The sequence below is a fragment of the Heloderma suspectum genome, chromosome 1 (genome assembly GCF_057233095.1).
Source record: "Heloderma suspectum isolate Gila_16-S chromosome 1, 16-S_ref, whole genome shotgun sequence".
In the NCBI taxonomy this organism is placed as follows: Eukaryota; Metazoa; Chordata; class Lepidosauria; order Squamata; family Helodermatidae; genus Heloderma; species Heloderma suspectum.
The window spans coordinates 143,692,105-143,715,354 of NC_139458.1; the positions used below are offsets into that span (position 1 = coordinate 143,692,105).

The 23,250-nt window shown below is 44.9% G+C and overlaps 1 protein-coding gene across 2 annotated transcripts in view; it reads left to right on the forward strand.

Moving 5' to 3' along the window:
- The first annotated feature begins 1,795 nt into the window (after window positions 1–1,795).
- Window positions 1,796–23,250, forward strand: part of LOC146358229 (olfactomedin-4-like) — a 41,907-nt gene continuing 20,452 nt past the window's right edge. The window contains exon 1 of one of the 2 annotated variants that reach the window (XM_084805977.1): window positions 1,796–2,241. In XM_084805977.1, the coding sequence (XP_084662103.1) occupies window positions 2,233–2,241 (9 nt within the window). In that variant the 5' untranslated portion in view covers window positions 1,796–2,232. Of the gene's footprint in view, window positions 2,242–21,865; window positions 22,243–23,250 lie in introns of those variants that run through there. The other variant, XM_084805986.1, reaches the window with a different exon arrangement.

The following is a 23,250-nucleotide window of genomic DNA, read 5'->3' on the forward strand; positions in this document are numbered from 1 at the left end:
TGGCTGTGTTTCCACAACAACATAAGGGTGAAGCAAACAGAGGAATACCGGATTTTTCATAGAATCGACATGGCTCCGCACAGGGCTCCACAAACGAGTTCCCTGTACTATTATAAGTTGCTGACGGAAACATACTTCCGGGTGGGGGGAGATTGGAAGCGAACGTCATCAGACTGGTAGGGGCTGCTCAACGAATCAGAGAGGCTTCCCCCCCCCGGCTCTCCCCCCCTTTCTCCTGCCCCCTGAAGCAATTGAAACTGGCATTAATTACTCCCGAAAAGCCTTGAACCAAACATCAGAGCCACACAGCTTTCAAAATAGCGCTTCACAGCTATTAGGGGAGGTAGTTTGCCTTTCACCCGATGAATGCATGATGTACTCTGGGTCTTAGTGTTCTACTTCCCCAACCTATGCCCGATTCCACCATTTTTTCCCTTTTCCTCTAACCACCCCCACTACTGCATTAGCAGGAACCCCCGAATAAATGTGCTATTGCACAATAGCACAAATGCACGATAGTGCAGTTTCAGGAACAAGCCCCAGTGAGCACAACGGGAGTTAGGGGGAACCCCTGAACTAATGAGCTATCGCACAATGATAGCGAAATGTTGAGATGGGGGTATGTGTATTGATGGGGGAAATGTGCAGTACTGTTGTAATGAGATAGCGAGAGGGCGGGTAGAGGTGCTGCTGGAGAACTGGGGCTTTTTTTTTCACTGTGGATTGATAGTGATGCCTTCTAAATGCGCAGCTGAAGATTCAGCAGTAACTACCTCTAACTGTAGAGCTGTGATCTGGCCAGGAACTTCAGTATGCACACCTCACCCCATGGCTCCTTTAGTAGGGTAAGCCTTAGCCCCTGACAGAGTAACGACTTTAAATGTCCAGCATCAATACAGTTGGTGGCTGGTGGCTTACTTCTGGTTCGCAATGTAGCGCTAAAGCACTGTTTCAGTTTAATCCTGTACTTTAAAAAAAAGAACTCTGGTGGCCAGCGGGGAAATGGCGGAAACGTCAGGGAAACGCAGGTGGGGAAAACACTGGGGAAACACCCCTTGACCCCTTGGGGTCATGGTGAACGGCACACCCCTGGGCAGGGCTAGCATACCTGAGGTCAATGTGGGGGTTGGGGCACACAGCAACTCTACCAGGGAACCCAACTTGAGGAAAAGAAACGGACCTTAAGCAGCCTCAGGAAATCCAGTTTTTCCACAATGAGCTCCGAGGTGGCTCCTGGATGGCCACGTCATGTGTCCCTAACAGCCTCAACACGCAGTCAGCTCAGAGTAAATCGCTGGTGGAAATACCCCCTATGTTTCAATAGCCATTCCGGGCCTTAGTCTGTATTGTGCAAAACAGGCCAGAACAGCAACGTCTGGGTGAGCCAAATCAACCAAACTCACCAGTCACACCACACTTGATGGGAACTGATGAATGCTCTGGAAAAAAATAAATAAATGCAGCACCTTGCAAATAAAGATTTAGAAATTGCACCTGTTGCACAAAATGCTAGTTTCGCCCCCTGGAGGCTAGTCCAATTTGCCCCAAAGAGGAGAGTCAACTTCAGGCTGGGTCCAACTCGATTTTATTGTTTGCAAACAGTTCGACAAAGGAGCTCACTCTCAAAGCAGAGTCGACCCTGGGCAACCTCCGCGCTAAAGTTTTATCACTTAGCTTGCATTCCTCAGCCAGTGTGTTACTTTTGATTGGTTGCCAGCGGTTTGCTTAGCAACCTTATCTTAGGGTTACTGTCTGCTCATTCCAGGCATGCGCAGCTCTTACAGTACTATGTGCTGCTTAAGACACATACAATGGCTTTTAGGTTACATTTTTACTACAATTCCCCCCTCAAAAGGCTTTTCTCAAATTTATACTCTCTTTGGTCCAGCGGTGGACTACGCACTTAAAGGCGCAAACTATTATTGCTGTGGCATTGACGGTTTTCTCTAAACAGCAAGTGAGGCCTGGGACGCCCTTGTTCTAGCTACTGGAATGTTGACAACAAAAACACTTTTTTTTTAAACTTTTGGAACTCAGTTTTGTTCCGTTCATCAGGAACCCTTGAAACGAGAGCGCCCCCTTTCTGTAGAGCTACTTGAGTCCTTTCAGGGGTTCATTATTCCAACGGTGACCTTCAGGTGGGTCAGCTTCCGGTGTGACCCTCTCTGGTGCAGGTGATGCCTTTATTCAGTGTGATGAATCCACTTCTTTTCTTTGGCGACTTTCATAGCAATGGGAGTGGTAAGTAGGATCTGAAACAGACCCTTCTGCTTCTTGGTAGGTGGTTCATCTTTCTAGGACTGGATTAGCACCCAATCGCTGGGATTGAGATTATGCACTGGAGCATCTAAAGGCCAGGATTGGTGCGGTGTCGCAAACCTGTGAAAACAAAACAGACTGCAAAGCAGTAACATAACCTTGAATCTTAAAACTTTTACTTTTAAATTCACATTTAAGCTATCAGCCATAGGTAATATCCGAGGTGGGCACTTGTGGAACGTTTAAAAGGTGTCAATTTAATACTTCCCTTGGAGGCGCACCATACTCGAGTCAAGGTGATTGGCAAGGCCTGTGGCCTTTCAACTTAATCTTTAAACAAATTTTAATGAGCATTGTCTTTAAGGTGCGGTTCATCTTCTCAACTTGACTTGTGGATTGAGGTTTCCAAGGGGGGTGTAGCTTCTAGTTAGTTTGTTATGCCTGGGCCACTACTTGCGTCACTTGTCCAACAAAATGGGGCCCCTGATTTGATTCACTCTCTTTAGGTAACAAGAGCTTAGGGATTACTTTTTAACAGGATCTTGGCTACTGTCTGAGCGGTGCAGTCAATTGCTTTTATCATTACTAGCAGGTACCGATAGCCATGAGTCTGGGGCAACTCTGAAAAGTCAATTTGAAATCTCTGAAAAGGATAGTAAGCGCATGGGCGACTTCTCATTTGAGCTGGGGGCTCAAGCATCTTTGAATCATTTTTGAGGCACAAAGGGCAGTCAGCCACTGTTCTCAGGTCTTGGTCCAACCTGAAGGAGGTGCTATCTGCCTCGGGCGCACTCAAAATTGGGGTGCTAAAGGGGGATGATCCCTTTATTAGCTAACCATAATTTTTGAACTTCTCAATGAGCGGCTTCAAGCCTGCACAGGTGGCTTTTTTCAGAGGATACTGCCTCACGCACACAGGGCTCTCCCTTTTTAAAGAAGATTTTAATTTGTGTTATGCATTTGGTCGGGCAGGGGTTCTGTCTGCCCACACACATGGATTAACATTCTCTAAAATCTCAGTCCCTTTGGCCTCTGACACAATCTTGATTGCTTGAAGGGCCATTCGATAATTTGAGCCCTGCATTGCTGGCAGCTGTACTACAATCTGATTATCACGGAAGAAGATTTTAGCTTGCAGTTTTGTTAACAAGTCCCGCCCCAAGAGGGCAACCAGGTATGCAGATGAAACTACAAAGGCATGTTCCAGTATGTTATTTCCAGTCTTCGTGAGGAGGGGCTTACACAGGGGCAATTTAGTTTGTTTGTTTTTCCCTTTAATTTCTTCTATAGTTACATGCTTTCCACTTTCTCTTGCTGGGGGGCTTCACAGGGATCATAGAAAATGTGGCTCCAGTATCTACTAGGGCTTTACAGTCCTCGCCACCAACCCTTACTTTTACCTTGGGATTCTCCCGAGCGTTTGTTCGTAGGGTGGTGGCCCTTCAGCTAGACTCCCCCCCACTGGAGGACCCTGCCAGCATTTGGCAGCCTTCAGGGTTTTTCTCTTTTCTCTTTTTTTTCAGCTCTGGACAATCTTTCTTCCAATGTCTCTTCTCTCGGTAATACGCACATTTATTGAGCCCCGGTTGGCCCTTTCCTTTTCTGCCCCCCCCCCCCCCCGGTCACTTCTGTGCTCTCAAGCTGCTGTTTATATCTCCGCCCATGGTGGCTGCCAGCATTGCCTTTTCCTTTTTCCAGGAATGGCACTTTTTTATGTGCTCTCATGTGCACCATAGCTCTAAAAACTTCATGATCTGGGGTCTGATAAGGCTAAAGCAGGCGGTGATATTAAGGCTTGCTTCAATTTAAGAAAAGCCTTTTTTATTTTAATTGTCCACTTCTAGTGGGTAATATTTTTGTTAAAGCTTCATACGGGGGCTTCACCCCTTTTTATGGCTACTATAGCCTCCCTCTTGTAACAGGCACACTTATCTTTTGGCTTGCCTGTTCTGCAAATCATGTTTCAAATTCTCTGTGCCATGCACCAGTTTTAACTCTTTGTTTTCTCTGCAAGTTAGGCTGTTTGCCATTGCTTCGACAGAGACTCGCTTGCTTAGATCTTCAACGACACACATTTGGGATAAGCTTTCTTTCTTTTTTTAAGCCTTTTTGTCTGCTACTTTCTTCTGCCTTCTTTTATACCTTTTTCATATCATTAAAATCTAACACCATGACTGGAAAACATTTGTTTTGTATAGTAGGGCATGGTGGAGCAGATCTAACCATTATACTGCTCCTCTGACTGCATGGTCAGGGCCCATCAAAATCAAGGGAAGGGCGTTCTCATATGTGGAAAGAATTCCAAGCCACCATTTTTGCATCGACAACTCCACACTGCATGAGTTTTGGCAGAGTGTCAGGTTTGCCTCTGAGCAAATGGAACGTCAGAACAGTTCAGATTTTGAGAAAGAGCTGGAACACATGGGGCAGGAACTTTCTTAGGCTTCAGAAACACAGCTGGGCTTAGAAGTATCACGGGAGAGTGGGGGACTCTCTCTCTCTCACCTCTTAAGTTAAGAGAATTTGCTGCCCCCTTTTTAAAGGGAAACTAACTTTCGTAGTTTCTCTTTGAACTTTTTGAAGGCTGTTTCCTTTGTAGTCTATGAATCTCTAGCAATTTGTATCTGTATGCTTCATTAGGGTAAATGAAATCAAAGCCTTGGAAATCATAGAATCATAGAATAGTAGGGTTGGAAGGGGCTTACAAGGCTATCGAGTCCAACCCCTTGCCCAGTGCAGGAATCTAAATCAGAGCATCCCTGACAGATGGCTGTCTAGCCTCGTCTTGAATGCCTCCAGGGTGGGAGAGCCCACCACCTCCCCAGGTAATTGGTTCCATTGTCATATTGCTCTAACAGTTAGGACGTTTCTCCTGATGTTCAGCTGGAATCCAGCTTCCTGTCACTTGAGCCCATTATTCCGTGTCCTGCACTCTGGGATTATTGAGAAGAGATCCTGGCCTTCCTCTCTGGGACAACCTTTTAAGTACTTGAAGAGTGCTATCAGATCTCCTCTCAGTCTTCTCTTCTCAAGGCTAAATATACCCAGTTCTTTCAGTCAAATGCAGCTTTTTATCTGAGTGTTGAAATCACAAATCAAACTGTACACTGAGCTGATCACAAACAAACACACAATCTACAACAACGGGAGTTTAAGGCTATGACAAGCCTCACAGTACTTTTTACGGCAAGTCTTTAACTGGCCAAAGTTCCAGTCCATGTGCAGAGTGCCTCTAACAAAGAAGGCTTTGGGCCATAAAGAAGGGATGCGTTTTAACAAAAGCTCTATGTCTCTTCATCAGTTCGAATGGGGAAGGTGTAACCTTACACCTCTTCTAGATTCCTCCACAGATAAGAACAGAGCAGTGCTGCTCAGCTTTCCAGCTGTGATGCTTTTCTTGTTTGTTTGTTTTTTTGCAAATCTCACTCTTTTGTCAGTCCTCACAGACACCTTCCAGCCTCTCTGCTTGCTAAGGCTAAACCAGCCACGGCGAAGGGGGGTTAGGCAAGTCCCCCTTGGCTCTGCTCTGAGTAGGCTGACAGAGATAAGCTCACACAGACCCTGATATTTTAAGAACTTGCTCTGTCTTTGTTTCTTGATTTTGCCACAGTCTTTAAGTCATCAAACAAATCTCTTTCTTCAGAAGTTGCAACTTTTTCAACTGCTTTTGCTTCTTCTAACAAACTTGGATACGGTGGCAGACAAACTGTCTCTGGCGGGCCCCCTCCCTCCCCCAACAACCTTTCCTCCCAACCTAACAGACCGAATCAGACGGGGGGGGGGGGAGCTCAGGGCACCTTGGGCAGGGTCTCCCAGTCTTCAAGCTCCTTCCGTGGGGCTTGAATCGGGGGGAACAGGGGCTTTGGGCTTCACCTCGGAGCATACCATCATGACTTTACAATATTGAACTTTATATTCAACCTTTTCTCACCTTCAGTGGATTTTGGTTGGCACTCATCCAAATGCTGATAACCTCACCTTCCCTGAGGCAAATTTATCTCTTACTACTTGATTCAGACACCACCCGGGGTCTCTTGCCCCTGTGGTCCTTTGCCAGTAACACATTTACACATTTACACTTCTGTAACTAAGGGGGATTCTTTCCGCACCAATTTAACCAACTATCAATATAGGCGAATTGATCCCATTGCCCATTATTCACCACATTTTTATATACAGCATTTACAAGATTTACACCAAAGGATCCTATGTCTGGCCAACTAATTCCAAATGCTGGCCATTCCAACTGACAGAGTGTAACCAGCTTGCCTTTCGACATCTTAGTACACGGAGTCTGACAAACCTCAGACGCTTGACTTTGCTAAAGTTCTTTAGCATGCATCCCAAGGGAGTGGCAGAGCTTTCTAAACGGGAGCTACCCGCCCCCATTGTGCCTACCTCTGTTTGAAACCATACACGGAGCCTGACAAACCTCCGACACTGACACGGAGCCTGACAAACCTCAGACGTTTACACAGAGTCTGACAAACCTCAGACGCTCCGAAGGCAACTCAAACAGAAAGACAGAAGGGAAATCAAGTACTTACTCTGCCCAACACCCTAGTGCCGTCTCTTCAGACCCGTTCAGCCTGGTTGACTCAATCAATGGAGTCTACGCCTTTAACCTCCTGGGTGTCCCGACCCCCGTTCTCTGGTGCCGTGGCAGACCTCAAAGGCGGTCCGGCGCGCCCCACAGGCACCTTTGCCGGTTCTGTCGTTTGACCCCAGGGTGGTCCAAGGGACTCCTGGCTGCTCGTCAGTTTGTTGCACAAAATGCTAGTTTCGCCCCCTGGAGGCTAGTCCAATTTGCCCCAAAGAGGAGAGTCAACTTCAGGCTGGGTCCAACTCGATTTTATTGTTTGCAAACAGTTCGACAAAGGAGCTCACGCTCAAAGCAGAGTCGACCCTGGGCAACCTCCGCACTACAGTTTTATCACTTAGCTTGCATTCCTCAGCCAGCGTGTTACTTTTGATTGGTTGCCAGCGGTTTGCTTAGCAACCTTATCTTAGGGTTACTGTCTGCTCATTCCAGGCATGCGCAGCTCTTACAGTACTATGTGCTGCTTAAGACACATACAATGGCTTTTAGGTTACATTTTTACTACACACCCATGCTTGGAAATTTTGTTTTGTTCTATTAATTCAGTATACATATTGTCAGAATGATGTAAAAGTGCATCCAGAGCACTAGAACAGCTTAGCATCGCTGCCAAGAAATGGTTCCTCCATCCAGCTCCATCTGGTCCCTTCTCCTGTGCCAGCCATCCAATGTATTATTTTAAATAACAGTATAAAGATTCAGTAATGAGGTCTCCTAACTCCCACTTGGAAATCACTCCCATCTACTGATTTACTTCTCAAGTAAAATATGCTTACCTCCTGTTCAGCCCAACTTCTTTCTTCTTTGCAACTTAATCAATTTCTGTTCTTTATCTTTTATAATCACACAATGATTAAAACCATCCCTGATCAAATTAAACCCTCCCTGAAACACTAAGGGGCCTTCACACACAGCTTTTATCCTGCGATTGAGATTTCTCCTTCAAGGAAGTTTGCGGGCTCTTTACATAACGCCCTGGCCCTCCTGCACTAAATGCCCTTTGTTCCGTTTTTAAATAGATTGCAGATAATGAGCTATCAAATTACCCCATTGTGTTCCGCTTCAGTTTCCTCTGTGAAAAGCCTTAAAGCGGCAAGAAGAGGAGCGAGATCAATGAAAGATAATAGAAGACTCAGATATGGGGAGAAGGAGGGGGGAGGCGGAAGGGCAGCAAGGAAGCCTGTGTAAAGGGAGTCAGTTCTGATCCTGCATTTAAAATGGAAGCAGAAAGCCCCATTTTAAATGCAGGATTTTAGGCTGGTGTAGAAATAGCTGCAAACACAGGGTTCAATAGGCAGGACACAGCAGATTATTCTACGCTCAGATTTTATTCTGTGGACTCAAAGAAAAACAGTCACATTTCTGTGTTTTGTAAAACTTAAAGACTGATGAACACTATGTAGAGAGCCAGTGTGTGTGTGTGTGAGAGAGAGAGAGAGAGAGAGTGTGTGAGAGTGAGATTGTTCACTGCAACTCCGGTGGGTTTTTTTGTGAAGGGCTGAGCTTGGGACAGCTACAGTTTCTCATTAGGACTGCGTGCATCTCTTAGCCACGAACACATGCTCATTTTCTCTTGCTTCCTATACAGATTTATTTATTTTATTTACAGTATTTATATACCACTCCACATCAAGAGGTTTCGGAGTGGTGAACAGCAAGGATAAAAGAATAAAACACCATGTTAAAACAGAATATTTTAGAAGAGACAAGTTCTGAAAAGGCCAAATTTAATAACCCGCGGCTGGTCACTCAAGGAAGGCCTCTAGAAATAACAATGTCTCCAGGAGGTACTGGAAGGGATACAATGTTGGCACCTGCCTGACCTCCAAAGGCAGGGAGTTCCACAGGAAGGGGCCACCACACTGAAGGCTCTTTTCATGGTGGACTCCAACTGGGCCATGGGTCCATGTGGGAACCACCAGGAGCATGCCCTCTGATTACCTCAGTGACCAGGCAGATTGGTAAGGAAGAAGCCACTCTCTCAGGTATCATGGTCCCAAGTTGTTTTAGGCTTTGTACACTACTACTAATACCTTAAGCCTGGCCCGGTAACAAATAGGCAGCCAGTGCAGTTCCCTCAGCAAGGGAGTTGCACGCTGAAAGGGGGCAGCTCCCGACAACAGCTGAGCTGCTGCATTCTGCACTAGCTACAACTTACAGAGTAGCCTTAAAGGCAGCCCCACATAGAGTGCGTTGCAGTAATCCACTCATGAGGTTATTAATGCCACTGTGGTCAAGCTATCCTTGTCCAGGAGAGGCTGTACTTCGGGAACCAGCTAAAGCTGGTAAAAGGCTCTCCAAGCCTCTGTGGCCACTTGGGCCTCCAGCAACAACGATGGATCAAGGATTATCTCCAGACTACAAAGGGAATGCAACCCCATCCAGAACAGGCAATGAGCCTCAAGAACCACTCACCCAGAGGGCTTCCATGTTGCCTGTGTTGCAGAACCCAGAGTCAGAGAGACCACGGAGTGAAGGAAAAAGAGATTCTTTATTTAACGCACGGGCTTAAGGCTGGAATCATTTCCAAAGAGCCAGAAGCCCCGAAATACATCAGCACATTGTTTTTATAGACATTGTGACACATATGAAATGGCTCCTCCTCCCCCTCCCGTGTGGGGTTGCAGTCCTCAACATTTCTTCTCCTAGCACCATTGTTTATAATACAAGAACTGGGTTATAGGGTAGCCATGATAAGGAGAGAACAGCAGAGAACAGCAGAGAACAAGATATACAATTGTATGACCTTTGACAAGACAAGGAATTCCTGTGTCTCGTCAGCTTACAACAATATATTCAAGGGAGAAAGAGCTCAGCAAGAACATGAAGAAGAACATGATATTGGGTGAGGCGCTCTAGCCCCACTTGTGTTTTGGGATTCCAGCGGGGGGGTTTACTTATAAGGAGACTTTATTGGGTAACTTACAGCACACAGGCGTACTTAATGGTTGGATCACACAGCTTCTCTGAACCACGAGCTATTGGGCTAAATGGGTTTTATACCATACATGTTACCCATGAGGCAGTACAACACTAGCAAGCATTTTCAGCATAGGCTAGAAGTGTTTGGTTCTCAGGCACAGCTTCCTGTAAACAACTTCGCTTCCCAAAGTGCTTGATAACACTTTTATTCATTAGTATGGGAAGACAAATTTTTTCTCTTTTTTTTGCTGATCTGCCTGTATTGCAGATCATGTTTCAAACTTTTTACATAAAACTTTTTGCTCCATGCACCAGCCTTGTCTCTTTATTTGTCTTTTTCAAGTTAAACTCACTTACTTAAACCTTTCTGCCTTACACTAGTCTCAATGACACACATTTGGGATAGGCTCTTCTTCTCTTTCTCGACTTGCCTTTTGTCTTTTCTTCTTGTCATCCATTGGGAACCACACTCAGTATTATTTGGAGTTGCAACTAACACTAATCTGCAAATATCACATATATTTTATGATATTTAAGAAATCATAAAATATACACAACAAACTTTTTTTCTGCAATTTAACACAATGAATGGAAAGCACTTCTAGCACGGTAAGGCATGACGGAGCAGATCCAGCAATTATACTGCTCTTCTGGCATGCTCAGGGCCCATTAAAATGAAGGGACGGGCATACCCACACATGCAAAGAGTTCTAGGTCACCATTTTTGCATCGGCAACTCTATGCTGCGTGAGTTCTAGCAGAAGGAAATCTAAAAGTCATAGATCAAACTTAGCTTGTTGTACACTGAGCTGACTACAAACACAGACACACGGTCCACAGTGATGAGAGTTCAAGTTTATCAAAAGCTTCACAGCACTGTCCATGGCAAGTCTTTGACAATTTAAAATGTTAGTCCATGTGCAGAGTGTCTCTAAAAAGCGCAGATGATGATGGAGGCAAACAGAGAAGGCTCTGGGCAATGAAGATGAGATGTTTCCAGCAAAGGCTCTCCACTTTTGCATCAGTTTAAAAAGGGAAAGTGTGGCCCTACACCCCTTCTGACAGACAAGGGCCTTTAACTTTTTAGCAAGGCCTCTGTCTAAACAGAGCGGCACAGCTCAGCTCTCTAGCCGTGACGCTTTAACCTGGGCAACTCCTCTGTAAATTTTATTTTACTTCTGTCAGGTTTTCATAGACATTTTAAAAACTTACTCTTTTTTTTCTCTCTTCTAACCTGGTACATGAAAGCACTGAAACACTGAGTGCCGAAACTCAGGACGTTGGGGGGTGATGGGCATCGCCTTATACTTGCATTTTTCAGGCAGCCATTAATCTTCGGGGAGGCGGTGGGGTGATTTGCAGGACTTCAAAGGCAAGCTTCTCAGTTTGTTTGTATTTGTAAATCCCAAGCTCAAAACAGGACACTATGAGGTACAGGGCAGCCAAATTCTTGCTTTGGCACGGGCAACAAATAACTCGGGTCAGCTTTCTTCGCTGGGGTCTCAAACAGGAAAACAGTCTTAATTTAAAGTTGTAACATCACTGACAGCGTCAGCCAGCCAGCTACACAGATCTCATTGTTTTTTAAGACAGTTGCTCCAGTATCTTCTTTTCTTCTCAATCAGGTTGGGTCTCCCAGCTTACACAGTTTATTGCAGCTTTCAGGCGCATGGTAGTAGCGTGATTTTGGCTTGGCCAGGAACATGCTGTCTGGTTTCTCGGTCTCTTCAGCGCACACACTCAGGCAGTGTAACACTGGACACTTAAATCAGTGAGATTTCTTCATTGCAGGGAATCCCACGGCAAAAGCTTAATGGTTACACTCTTCAGAAATCATATAGCCGATGGTCAGTAACTACAGGCTCTATGCAATTTTAACACAGTTCAAAGCTAAACACGGCTACCTTGACAGAGATCTTCATCATGGTTTTTCCACTTCATTCTGCTTTGGGACAGTCTTATGGCACACTTTTCACTCGAAGAGGGGTCTAGCCTGTGCTCTGGGGGCTGATTCTTCACCTTTATTTTTTATTTTGCCTTCATCTTCTGGGTCTTCATTTTCAGTTTCCATTTCTTAGGGATTTCATCTCAATTAGGCGAGGTGATGATGTCGCACAACTCAGAACGTTGTGGGCAATTTTCCTGCCCCCCCGCTCTCGGCGCGCTAGGCTAACAGCTTCTTCTTCGGCCTTACACGCTTCCACGCTTTGTTAAAAGCCAGACTGTCCTGCAACATTTTTCTAATTAACAGCCTCAGGTCTTGTTCTTTTTTTTCTCTCAGCTCGACCTTGAGCTTTTTGCTGTTTTCTCTCTCTATTCTGAATCTTTAAAAAAAAAAAAAACAAAACACCTTTTTCCTTCTTTGTTTGACATACATCTCAAGGGGGTGCAAGTCTTGAGCAATAGACGAGCTCGCCTCCCCTTTTTTGTGAGAACACATCTTTTTAAGGGTCACTGCCGATTTTATTAAATCTTCTGCCCAACACTTCAATTCTTCAGTTTCTTTTATTAATGCTGATTGAGGTGTAAGAGGGGAACCTCCCGATCCCGTAGAGATGAAAGTCTCGGCAGACAATATCTGGGAGTTGAGGACCGTAGCTGAAATCGGCGAATTACTGCCGGTGGGGCTTGAAACTGATGGCGACAGTTCTAAGTCAAAGCGAGGGGCAATGCCTCTGTAGGGGGGATGGCAGGGGCTCAGGAGCCACAGGATCTGGATCTCAACGGGGCGGTCTTACAGTAACATGGGCCCGTGGTGGAAGCAGGGCATAAGCAGGTGGAAACGCCGTTAGCTCTGCCAGATCTTTACACGAGGCTTCTAACACCGGTTGTAATTTTTTTTTTTTGGCCAATTTTTCTTTTCTGAGCACCAAAACTTTTGCCTGGGATTCTAGGCGTTTCTTTAGCCATGGAGGAGAAGCGTGGACTATGGAATCTCACGAGTTTATGCAGGGAAATTGGTCGGGGTGCCCAAGTCTCCCAACCACAATGGCATATACACGGCTGATTTTGCTGGGCTCTAAAGAGCCTTTACTAGGCCATCCTACACCAAAAGATGGCCACTCTATTTCACACAAAGTCTGAAACCGTTGAGGATTCATGGGGGGGTCCCCATAATCTCCACTAAAACCTTTCTTAAAATTTGCTAGCATACATCCCAAGGGGGTGCAAGGTTTGCTTCCCCCACCACCCATAGCTTCCCTCCTAAATTGAAGACAGACACAATTAGGGAATGGGAATTGGTCAGTGAGTAAGGGGTCTCACTGGCCGACACAAGAGGATTTTACACACCACGCACTTTGCTACTGGCCTGGGCACCCGGACGGTCAACGGTATGCGTCAGAAACCGCAGTAGCCTCTCACACAATCATCAATCTCTCCACTGCATCCATACATCCCTGCCACCCACTTTTTCCACTTTTTACCAGAGCGGAAAGCGGCTTCCCCAGCTTCCTCAGCTTCCTACTGAGTACTGGTGTGCTGGGTACTGGCGCCCACTCGGGGGTGTGATCAGGCCCCCCTTCTACCCGCAAGGAGTAGGTTCTTTTTGTATACGTATACCACCAACACTGACCTTCTTCATAAGGCGGGGCCCTCTTTTTTTCTGCCCAGTGGCCTTTCTCCCTAAAGGCGGGGCCCTCTTTTTCCCATATACTTGCCTTTCTCCTGAAGGCTTCCAATGTGGGTTTCAACTCAATTGCAGCTGCGATACAGGCAGGGCTCAAGTTCCTTCCTCCGCTTCCCAAGGTTCTCTTGCTGCTCGCTGCCGTTTGGGCGATCCCTGTGCAGGCTTTCTCCCATTCACTCGACAAAACGGTCGGTGGCGCCAAGAAAGGGAGGCATGTGCCGAGCTCGTCTTCCCGGTGCGGTGATTAAGAGCAGGCAACTGCCACCTCTCTGTCTCAGAGCCTGCCACATCCGAGTCACGGCACCATTTATGTTGCAGAACCCAGAGTCAGAGAGACCACAGAGTGAAGGAAAAAGAGATTCTTTATTTAATGCACGGGCTTAAGGCTGGAATCATTTCCAAAGAGCCAGAAGCCCCGAAATACATCAGCACATTGTTTTTATAGACATTGTGACACATATGAAACGGCTCCTCCTCCCCCTCCCATGTGGGGTTGCAGTCCTCAACATTTCTTCTCCTAGCACCATTGTTTATAATACAAGAACTGGGTTATAGGGTAGCCATGATAAGGAGAGAACAGCAGAGAACAGCAGAGAACAAGATATACAATTGTATGACCTTTGACAAGATAAGGAATTCCTGTGTCTCGTCAGCTTACAACAATATATTCAAGGGAGAAAGAGCTCAGCAAGAACATGAAGCATGAGACTGCATGAGGCTACTTAGTCTGACCCCCGATATGGCTGCTACACCTGGATTCAGTTTATTGGCCCTCATCCAGCCCATTACTGAGTCTAGGCACTGATTCAGGACTTGCACTCCCTCTCCTGATTCAAATGTCACAGGGAGATAGAGCTGCATGTCATCAGGCATGTGTGATGTTGCTCAATCTCATACCAGGATCATATTTGAACTTAACTGACTGGAGGCTGATTGGAAGTGCTTAAAGCAAGCTCAGTGGGTGACCTCCCCCGCAATAACCTGCCTCTCCCCCTTGGCGAGAGGTGCCACTCAGCAAATGAGAGAGGCTTGTTTCCCACCCCTGTCCAGGCTCCCCCTGGTACTGTGCTCTGAAATAAGGCTACATACTGTGAAACACGAAAGCTACTACTGCGCAGTTGTGAAGGCTAGAAACAGTGCTGCAGCACTTTTATGAATTGAAAAGGCGGGCTAGTTACCCTGAATGGTGAAAGCAACAACTGCGCAATTCTGAATCCTTACTGTAGTATTTTTATGAATGGGAAAGGTAGGCTAGTTACTCTGACTGGCGAAACAACTACTTTGCTATCCTGACTCCTCAAAAAGGCACAACTGTGGTATTCTGAATGGGAAACACAGTCTGCAGACTGTGCACCCTGCTGCCAATGGAGAAAAAGAGTGAATGGGGGGAGGGACGGCCCACCCGTTGACCATGTCACTGCCAGGTTACAGCCATATCACAGAGGCACACCCAGGATTTAATGCGGGGGGATGGGGCACATTGCAGTGGAACCGCCTGGGAGCCGCTTTAAGTAAAAAGTACAGACTAAAAGGATTTTCCAAAACTGCAGCTTTTCAAGAAGGAAGCTGTGGGGCTGCATCCTAGGTCGTAAAGACTATTGAACTATAGTATGAGCTGGCTGGACTTGAACTGTCTGCCCCAGTCCGAGCTCATTCCACTTGTGAAGTCGCGACATTGGTCACATTCAACAGAGGGATTGCCATCCCTGAAGTGTGCTGTGCTGTGACCTGGTTGACACCATCCACCTTTGTGAAGCACTATAGACTGGATGCCCGGACTAGAGCTGACCGTACTTTTGGTCGTGCTGTCCTCTCATTGGTTTTGTAATTGGACGCCGACCCACCTCCGTTGTCACTTAGCTTGCTACTTGCCCATATGTGTGATGCATAGACACCACATAGAAGAAAGACAGGTTACTACCTGTAACTGTAGTTCTTCGAATGGTCATCTATGCATTCACACAGCCCACACACCATCCCCTCTTCCGTGTCATACTCGAGTTCAGTGTTGGGTACTGAAGGTATAGTTTCTCTCTCGGTTCCAAGGCCACAACGTCGGTCTCAAGGAAGTGAGGGAATAGGTGAGAACCTGCTAGGGACATGAGCACTGAGATGGTGGGGGGAAGGATCCTGCCCAAACTCCTCAGCTATAGAAGTTTCCTGAATAGAGGCTCCACGCAGGCGCAGAGACCATATGTGTGAATGACCACTCAAAGAACTACAGTTACAGGTGGCAACCTGTCTTTCTGTTTTGCCTTTTCAGTTTTTTCTCTGCTAATTGCCTTTCTAACTGGAGGCATCATTACTAAATAATCCCATCAAAGATAGGAAACAGTACACTTGTCAGAGTTTTCCTTTCTTTGGCCCTCTTAAAGGCACAGGAGCTGCTTCCTCAGGTTTGGATCATGCAATCTTATGCCCCCATGGCAATTTGGCCCATTGTCCTCTGTCTTCCAAAGCTCCCTTGTTTGCAGGACACTTTGGTTGTAACCATGTTTCTTTGCCTTTAAAGGTGGCTTTAATAAAGAAAATATGCAGGTGAAGCTTTCCTCATCTCTTTAGCTCCCTTCTAGAAAATGCTTCTCCAACTTTATTAGAGGCTGCTGTTAAAGGCAAAGAAGGAGGTGTTATAGAAATTTCAGTTGTAGTATGTCTGTTATCCCATGATTTTATAAGCTAGGCTATGTCTGTTTTACCTCAGTGTGAGACTGCCATGCTAAACAAAGACACAGCGCCTTATCAGAGACTCAAGAATGCCAAGAATGTGTTTACTAGAGTACAAGGCTACCTCTCTGCGCATGCCTAGATATGTCAAAGATGCTGCCTGTCTTCTGTTTCCCTCTCAGCTAGACAAAGAGATTAGTACAGCGCAAGCGTAAGACAGCCCCAAAGGTCTTGCCTATATAAACTTTTGAATCACATCACTTGATTGTAACCTTTGTTGGAGCATTAGCCCCAAGGGTTGCCTTATTCTGCAGAATAAAATTGTGTTGGACCAGATCTCTGCCTCCTCTCATTCTTGGTAAACTAATTGGAAAGTCTACCAGGGAAAAGAACACAATTTTTGTAACAAATTTGGCCACCGCGGCAGGACGCCCTGTGTGACCTGAGAGCTAGGCAAACGCTGGATCAACCCAAGCGGAGGGCGCCCTGGACCTTGTTTGGTTCACAGTGAGGTTTGAGGCAGCTGTTGCCTGGCAACCCAGCTAGCAAAGGACTCTTGAAGAGACGAGGCGAGTGGCGGTCTTTGGAGGACAGGACGAAACGCTGTCTGACTCTGGGGTCGTTTGGAGGCTGAGCTATGAGATAAGTTGGATCGTACTGTCTGGGCCGTCTGGGGAGTGCAAATCTCCCAATCTTGTCTAACTGAGCCTTGCTTAAGCAGCAGTTGGGAAAGAAAAAAATAAAAAAAATTGGCCGACAGGATAGGATCAAAACTTTCGTAACAGAAAATAGCCAAGACCCACTAGGATGCATGCTTGAAAATTTTAAGTTGTTTAATGACAAAAAATGAGCTCATAAAGTTTTGTAATAAAGAATGAGTAACATTTAGTGTTGGCTGGCCAACTAGGAGAAGCTAAAAAAAATGTTGGGTCCAAGGTATATAATAAAGTGATTGTTAATAACCATGGGAATCAGCTGCCTTATATTAATGCTTGGCAAATGTAAATATTAAAAAATCCTGACTAAATAAGAAAACATAAAAGTCAATATTATAAAGTCATGATAGTATGCTCCGTGATGAAGCCCAAAGCCCCTGTTCTCCCTGACTCAAGCCCCACAAAAAAAGCTTAGAAATTAAGAGATCCTGCCCAAGGCTCCCTGGGTTTCCCCTGCCCTATTCGGCCTGTTAAGTTAAAAGAAGAAGTTGCTGGGGGGAAGAGAAAAAAAAGCCCCCTCCCCACGGAAAACCCATCTGTTACATCCCCAAGTCTCGCTCGGTCTAGCTCCTTCTAAGTTGAAACATCTTCCAGTGTATTCAAGTTTGTTAGAGGAAGCAAGAACAGCTACAACAACAACAACAAAAAAGTTGTAAACTCTGAAGAAAGAGATTTGTTCAAAGTCTTAAAGACTGTGGCAAAATTAAAGAAACAAAGACAGAGCAATGTCTAGGTCTGTGTAAGCTTATCTCTGCCAGTCTATTAAGAGCAAAGCTAAGGGAGGTTTGCCCGGACCCACCAGAAGATGACTATAAAGACCTAATAGAAACAGTAAGATTTGCAAAAGAATTGCCCAAATTAAAGCATCACAGCTGGAAAGCTGAGCAGACCTTGCTCTTATCTGTCGAAAAATCTAAAAGAGGTGTAAGGTTACACCTTCCACTCTTAAACTAAGGAAAAGACAGACAGCCTTTGCTAACATCCCATTTTTATTGCCCAAAGCTTTTTTGTTTGGATCCATTATTGTTTAGATTTTTGAGAGGCACTCTGCACATGGATTAGAACTTTAGACTATTAAAGATTTGCCATGAACAGTACTGTGAGGCTTGTCATAGCCATAAGCTCCGGTTGTTGTAGATTGTGTGTTTGTTTGTGATCAGCTCAGTGCACAGTTTGATTTGTAACTTCAACACTCAGATAAAAAGCTGTATTTCCAAGGCTTTGAGAGATTCACAGACTACAAAGGAAACAGCCTTCAAAAAGTTCAAAGAGAAACTACAAAAGTTAGTTTCCGTTTAAAAAAAAAGGGGGCCAATAAATTGTATTAAAAAGTGAAAAAAAAAAAAATTCCCCCTCCCCTTCTCCTGTGGCATCTCTAAGCCCAGCTGTGCTTCTAAAGCCTGAAAAAGTTCCTGCCCCACGTGTTCCAGCTCTTTTTCAAAATCTAAACTGTCTAGACACTCTATAAGCTCAGAAGCAAGCTTGTCACTCTGTCAAAATTCATAAAGTATAAAGTTGCCGATGCAAAAATGGTGGCTTAAAACTTTTTGCATATATAAAAATGCCCTTCCCTTGATCTTAATGGGCCCTGGCTGTTTAGCCAGAAGAACAGTATGATTGCCAGATCTGCTCCACCATGCCCTGCAATAAAAAAAATGTTTTTCAGTCATGCTGTTAAATTTCAATGCTATAAAGCAGAAAAGACAAAAAAAAGAAAGAAAAAAGACATTGGCAAAAAAACTGCCCAAAGCAAAAGGGAAAAAAGAGAGAGGCGATGGTAGCCATAAAAAAAAAAAGAGGACCAGCCGTAGGTGTCCTTGCTTCAATATTCAAATGACCTTCTTCTGGCCACCCAGACAGAGGACTCATGTGCTAAAGCTACTATCTCCCTCTTGCAAGAATTAAACTTAAAAGGCTATAAAGTGTCAAGAAAAAAGGCTCAGATTTGCCAGACCCATGTCACCTTCTTGGGCTACCTGATTCAAAAAGAAACCAGAGACCTGAGCACTGCTCGGTTAAACGTCATACAGAAGACACAGAGGCCTAAAGACCCTCGAGAGTTGCAAGCCTTCCTTGGGCTCATTGGGTTTTATAAAATGTGGATACCTGATTATAGGGAAAAAGCAAAGCCCCTGTATAAAGCTTTGGCAAAAAAAATATCATCCACTAAAAATGGACAAATAAAATAGAAAAGGCTTTTCTTAAGCAGAAGCAAGCCTTGGTGTCACCACCCACTCTGACCTTACCAGATCCCGACAAACCGTACCAGCTCTATGTACTTGAAAATAAAAGAGTGGCATCAGGGGTTTTGACCCAAAGGACAGGTCCTTCCTAGAAACCTGTAGGATACTACTCGAAGACTCTAGATCCAACCGCAAAGAGATGGCCTGCTTGCTTAAGGGCTGTGGCAGCAACTGCGCTTTTATCCGTCACGCCAGTCACGCTATGAGATTTTCCTGCTTTCAAGCCCAGGCCTCATCCTGCCACCTTGCTCCCTAAGCCAGATCTAAATTGTCATGACTGATTAAAAATTTTGAGTCAGGTGACTCTGATCAGGCCTGACCTCACTGATTCCTTGTTACCAAAGCCAAACCTTGAGGTGTTTGTAGATACACAAGATGTGCAGTAGTTACTCTCGAAAAAGCGCATAAAAAGAGTGCCAATCCCGAAAAAAATAAGAAGCAATGCTTTGGCAGATAAGGCTGCAAAAAAAGCCGCACAAATAAAAAGTGAGGAGATGCATTATAAAAGACCTCTAATCCCATATTTGAGTACAGACTTAGTTCCAATCTACTCTCCAGCTAAAAATGAGAGAACTCTTAAACACAAGGCAAAGCAAACTAAAATTTGCTCAGAGACTAAATTAAAATGGCCACAGGCCTTGCCAATCGCCTTAACTCAAATACAGTGCACCCCCAGGAAAAGTATTAAATTGACACCGTTTAAAATCTTATATGGGCGCCCACCTCAGTTGTTACCTATGGCTAATAGCGTAAATATAAACTTAAAAGTAAGGTCTTTAAAGATCCATAAATATGTTACTGCCTTGCAGTCTGTTTTGTCTTGTCTTCACAGGTTCGCAGCACCATACCAATCCTTGCCTTTAGATGCAAGATAATTTCAGTCCTAGTAATTAGGTGCTGATCCAGTCCTAAAAAGATGAACCACTTACTGAAAAATAAAAGGGTCCATTCCAGGTTCTACTCACCACTCACACGGCTATAAAAGTCGCTAAAAAAAAAAAGTAGATCCATCACACCCACATAAAAGCATCACCTGCACCAGAGAGGATCACACCGGAAGCTGACCCACCTGAAGGCCACCGTTAAAGTAACAAACCACTAAAAAAATAGGGCAACTTATAAAACAAATAAGTAAAAACTGTGATGCCACTGTAATAATTAAACCAAACAAACAGATTCAAAACCAAACAAAGTAGAGGGTGAACTAGTTACAGAATTGGTTACCCTGGGTTTATACCCAGAAATTATTGCAGAAAAAGCATCCTAGGCCTCACTCGCCGTTTAAAAGAGACCATCAGTGCCACAACCATAATGGTAAAGGCCATGCAATCTGAAATTAAAGATCTCAGCCAGTTAGTGGCCCAGTATCAGTTTGTTTTAAATTATCTTTTAGCACGCCAAGGTAGCTTCTGCACCCTAGTGAAGCAGGGGTGTAGAATAAAGTTCCATAATTTAAACAAAACCATAAAAAATAAAATTGCCAAACTACAAAATATAATTGGACAGAATTATTCAGGAACAAGTGATCCTTAGTTATAGTTGACTTCCTGGCTCCCTGATTTTGCATAGTTAAAACAACTTGTAATCAATGCAGTGTTGTTTGTTATGATACTATTGATGCTGGTTTGTGCCTTTAAATGTGTTAACGTGTTAGACCAGATCTCTGCCTCCTCTCATTCTTGGTAAACTAATTGGAAAGTCTACCAGGGAAAAGAACACAATTTTTGTAACAGAGGGACAGGAAAAAGATGGCAAACCTACATGCCTGTGCACAGTTTGCAGTCCTTTGTGTTCCTAGGCAGAGATGGGTGAGAATTTTGTTTGGTTCATTTTTTTGGCAAGAATTTAGCCAAATTCATGAATTTCTTCATAAACAGGATGGAGAGAAGCTCAAGGGGAGCAGTTTGGGAACAGGCCTTTTCAGTGATATTTATGTTTATGGGATGCTGATGGGAACAATACAGCTAAATGTTTATTTGTTTGTTTATATATATATATATGTTTGTTTGTTTGTTTAATTTCTATACCACCCAATAGCTGAAGCTCTCTGGGCAGTTCACAAAAATTAAAACCACAGAGTGCAGCATAAAACAATATAAAATATGAAATTGGTAAGGCTTACAAACTATATACACATGAAGTAAAATAACACAAGAACAGACTACTTTTACATGATGTGGAATCCTTCCACAGTTTTCTGGGCAAAAAAACCATAAATCGCTTCCACACTTCTGCTGGATCTACACTTACCGCCTTTTTTTCACTTCCAATGAGGTTTCACCGCCCGCCTTTCACACTACTCAGTAGCCACCTTGAATTGGAACCGGAATTTCCCACTTCCGTGCTCCCGCTTTCAATACCCTAATATCCCGGTATTTCCCCTTAATGTGCTCTGATTTTCCGCCTTCGCTACTGTATCCAGTCGTAGTCCCCTCCCCCGCCTGTCCATATGCAGCATTTGTATTTCCCTCCTGTCCAATCACAGCTCTTGACGGCCCCATGTCTTCTTCCAGCTATGCAACTGCGAATCTTCGAAGATCATACCTCAATTAAAAAAAAACATTGCGGATGTTGCACAAAATGCTAGTTTCGCCCCCTGGAGGGTAGTCCAATTTGCCCCAAAGAGGAGAGTCAACTGCAGGCTGGGTCCAACTCGATTTTATTGTTTGCAAACAGTTCGACAATGGAGCTCACGCTCAAAAGCAGAGTCAACCCTGGGCAACCCCCGCGCTACAGTTTTATCACCTCAGCTTGCATTCCTTAGCCAGCATGTCACTTTGATTGGTTGCTAGCAGTTTGCTTGGCAACCTTATCTTAGGGTTACTGTCTGCTCATTCCAGGCATGCGCAGCTCTTACAATACTACGTGCTGCTTAAGACACATACAATGGCTTTTAGGTTACATTTTTACTACAGCGGAGAAGCCCCGATTCTGTGAGGATAACACCTTAATTTTAAAAAAAACAACCATCCGGAGCGGGGGATAGGAGGGGGTAAAACTTAGTCTCATTTGAGGGGATAGAACAACCCCCTGCTCAGTGCAGGAAGCCTGATTCCCAGGCGGTCACCCATCCAACTACTGACTGGGGCCGACCCCGCTTAGCATCCGAGATCAGACAAGTGCGCGCAGGAAAACAGCAGGAAATCAGCACAGCGCTCGAGTGTGAACCGAGCTTGCGCATTTGATGAAGCACTGCAATGGGGAAAATGGGTGAGTGTGAATAATCACGTTTTAATGCGAGAGCGTTTAACCCGACGGGACACCGAATTCATTGCAATGGCGGGTACAATGTAGATCGGCCTTTGGGCCCTTTAGTAAAGCTGAGACATTGCTTTTTCTCAGTCAGGTGTAAGTAGAATTAAAATGGTGATTCCACAAAGTATTTAATATAGGGTTGGCTGCAGACAAAGTTGGTCATGCTTTAGTCTTATTGTAGTCAATGGGGTTTAAATTAGTCATAGCTAATGTTTCAAACAGTCACCACATGGCTAGGAGGATCTTTTCTACCGTCTGTTGCCTTACCTTGTGGATTCGGTAGATTATGGTTTTCCAACAACAGCATAATGTCATGGGATTGGGGTTGGTCTAGATGACTGCTCTGTATCTCTTCTAACTCTGTGATCCTTGACTTTTAGTGTGCAATCGCCCTGCCTCACTTGATGGAATTCTATAGGGAATCCAGACATGCCTTCAATATGTGGCCATCCTGTGTTTTCTCACAGCTTCTTCCATTTTTTTTTTCTTGCCACAGAAAATCTGCTAAGGAAGAAAAGACAGAACAAATGTACAGTGCCTTCTGATGGTTCCCTCTAGGAGACCTCCCTCTGGAAGCACCCTAAGAGTTCTGTGGCTAGAGCTATCAGTGTGCATTGCCCTGAGGCAATGCCTCTTAAGAACTGACAGAAGACTTTTGATGGCCTATAATATTCCCTAAATGGGAGCTCAGATGATCAAGAAGGTATAGGTGATGGGTGGGAAGAATTCTTCCTTGTTCCTCCCCGCCCCTGCCCCCTTCCCGCACTAGACAGGGGAAAGAGGACAAGCCTAAGCCTTAATACTTGAAATAGTTTTTATAATCACTTCTTAGGGATGGCATAAGGACCGCGGTGGCTTAGTGGTTAAGATGCTGAACTGCAGACAGGAAGGTCGGCAGGACAGCAGTTCGAGACCCCAGTGCCGCGTGACGGAGTGAGCTCCCGCCTTCAGTCCCAGCTCCTG